The sequence below is a fragment of the Austrofundulus limnaeus genome, unplaced genomic scaffold, assembly GCF_001266775.1.
Source record: "Austrofundulus limnaeus strain Quisiro unplaced genomic scaffold, Austrofundulus_limnaeus-1.0 Scaffold1379, whole genome shotgun sequence".
Lineage (NCBI taxonomy): Eukaryota > Metazoa > Chordata > Actinopteri > Cyprinodontiformes > Rivulidae > Austrofundulus > Austrofundulus limnaeus.
In genome coordinates, this window is record NW_013953781.1 from 28,289 (window position 1) to 29,962 (window position 1,674).

The 1,674-nt window shown below is 41.8% G+C and overlaps 1 protein-coding gene across 1 annotated transcript in view; it reads right to left on the bottom strand.

Annotated features, from left to right (window-relative positions):
* Window positions 1-1,674, bottom strand: part of LOC106535184 (multiple epidermal growth factor-like domains protein 11) — a gene marked incomplete at its 3' end in the record, with an annotated part of 33,465 nt that overhangs the window by 9,489 nt on the left and 22,302 nt on the right. Inside the window, 1 exon segment of the mRNA XM_014032126.1 lies at window positions 674-803. Coding sequence (XP_013887580.1) covers window positions 674-792 — 119 coding nt within the window.

The window sequence follows — 1,674 nt, forward strand, 5'->3', positions numbered from 1 at the left end:
TATTATAAATGGGTTAGAGTTATTTTTTGTGGAAAAGCTCAATAAAACAAATCTTATTTTTCGCTCACTCAAATCTTTTTGACATTAATTGACCTCCATAGCCTCGTGTCTCTGGTCTTATATGTAGTTTTCACATGATGACCAGTTTCCCAGCCTACCCTCTATAAACATGTTAAAGCCAGGTATGAAGTTAGCGTGAGGCTGCATGTTTCCATGTTTTGTTGATKGTTGATGCACCTGAAGTTTCTGAGAAAAACGGAGCAGACACAGAAATWGTTTTTACTGTAAATCCTTTGCTGTCAGTGTTTTTAGGCCTGCTGATGTAATCTGACATCAACACACACCTGCAGCTTGTTCTCAGTGTTTTCACAGACTGAAGGTTTGAGCTGAGCTTCAGCAGGAAGTGAGAACTGTAATATTCATCAGAGCTCATATCCATTTACAGTTTCCCGATCGATCACAGCAGCCGCTCTGCTCTTATGTGAAATGGCACGGTGCCGTCCCCCTGCATGGCACTAAGTGGTCGGACCACATCGCTCTAAATTTACAGCCTCCAAGTGTCCCCGCAGTAAACCTTTTCCCTTCTGCATCTGATTATTGGCAAACCCCTCAGCTTTGATTTGTGGTGGGAGTCCATTACTTCACTGCAGCATTTCAGAGCCATGAAACCCACCTCTCCCAGTGGCTGCACACGTTCGGGTCGTCCGGGTTGAGGGTCCACACCTTAGAGACCGAGTTGTTGAGCAGGTAGAGCAACAGCAGAGGAAGTGGGGAGACCCTGCGGACCCCCATCGTCCTCCTTCCTGCAGGAAGCAGCGAGAAAACAAGCAAAGAGATTTAAACCTTCAGCTTCAGATCAAAATACACAGAACTCGTAAACACAGCAGCTAAAGATGAACACAGAGTTTGAGTCTGTGTTCAGTAAATGTCTCATGAAGCAGATTTTACTACAACCCTCAGAAAGTACWCAGTAAATAAACAAGAAAAACTAAGTTTTACCTGTGTAAAAGTACAAGTATCTTAACATAAAAACACTTTAGTTAAAGGTAAAAACTTCTCTAAGAATATTACTTCAGTCAAAGTCTTAAAGTAAATCTGACATTCATAGTAACAGAGTGTGGTAATAACAGAGTGTGGTAGTAACAGAGTGTGGTAATAACAGAGTGTGGTAATAACAGAGTGTGGTAATAACAGAGTGTGGTAGTAACAGAGTGTGGTAGTAACAGAGTGTGGTAATAACAGAGTGTGGTAATAACAGAGTGTGGTAGTAACAGAGTGTGGTAGTAACAGAGTGTGGTAATAACAGAGTGTGGTAATAACAGAGTGTGGTAGTAACAGAGTGTGGTAGTAACAGAGTGTGGTAGTAACAGAGTGTGGTAATAACAGAGTGTGGTAGTAACAGAGTGTGGTAGTAACAGAGTGTGGTAGTAACAAATTGTGGTAGTAACAGAGTGTGGTAGTAATAGAGTGTGGTAATAACAGAGTGTGGTAGTAACAGAGTGTGGTAGTAACAGAGTAACAGAGTGTGGTAGTAACAGAGTGTGGTAGTTACAGAGTGTAGTAATAACAGAGTGTAGTAGTAACAGAGTGTGGTAGTAACAGAGTAACAGAGTGTGGTAGTAACAGAGTGTGGTAGTAACAGAGTGTGGTAATAACAGTGTGTGGTAGTAACAG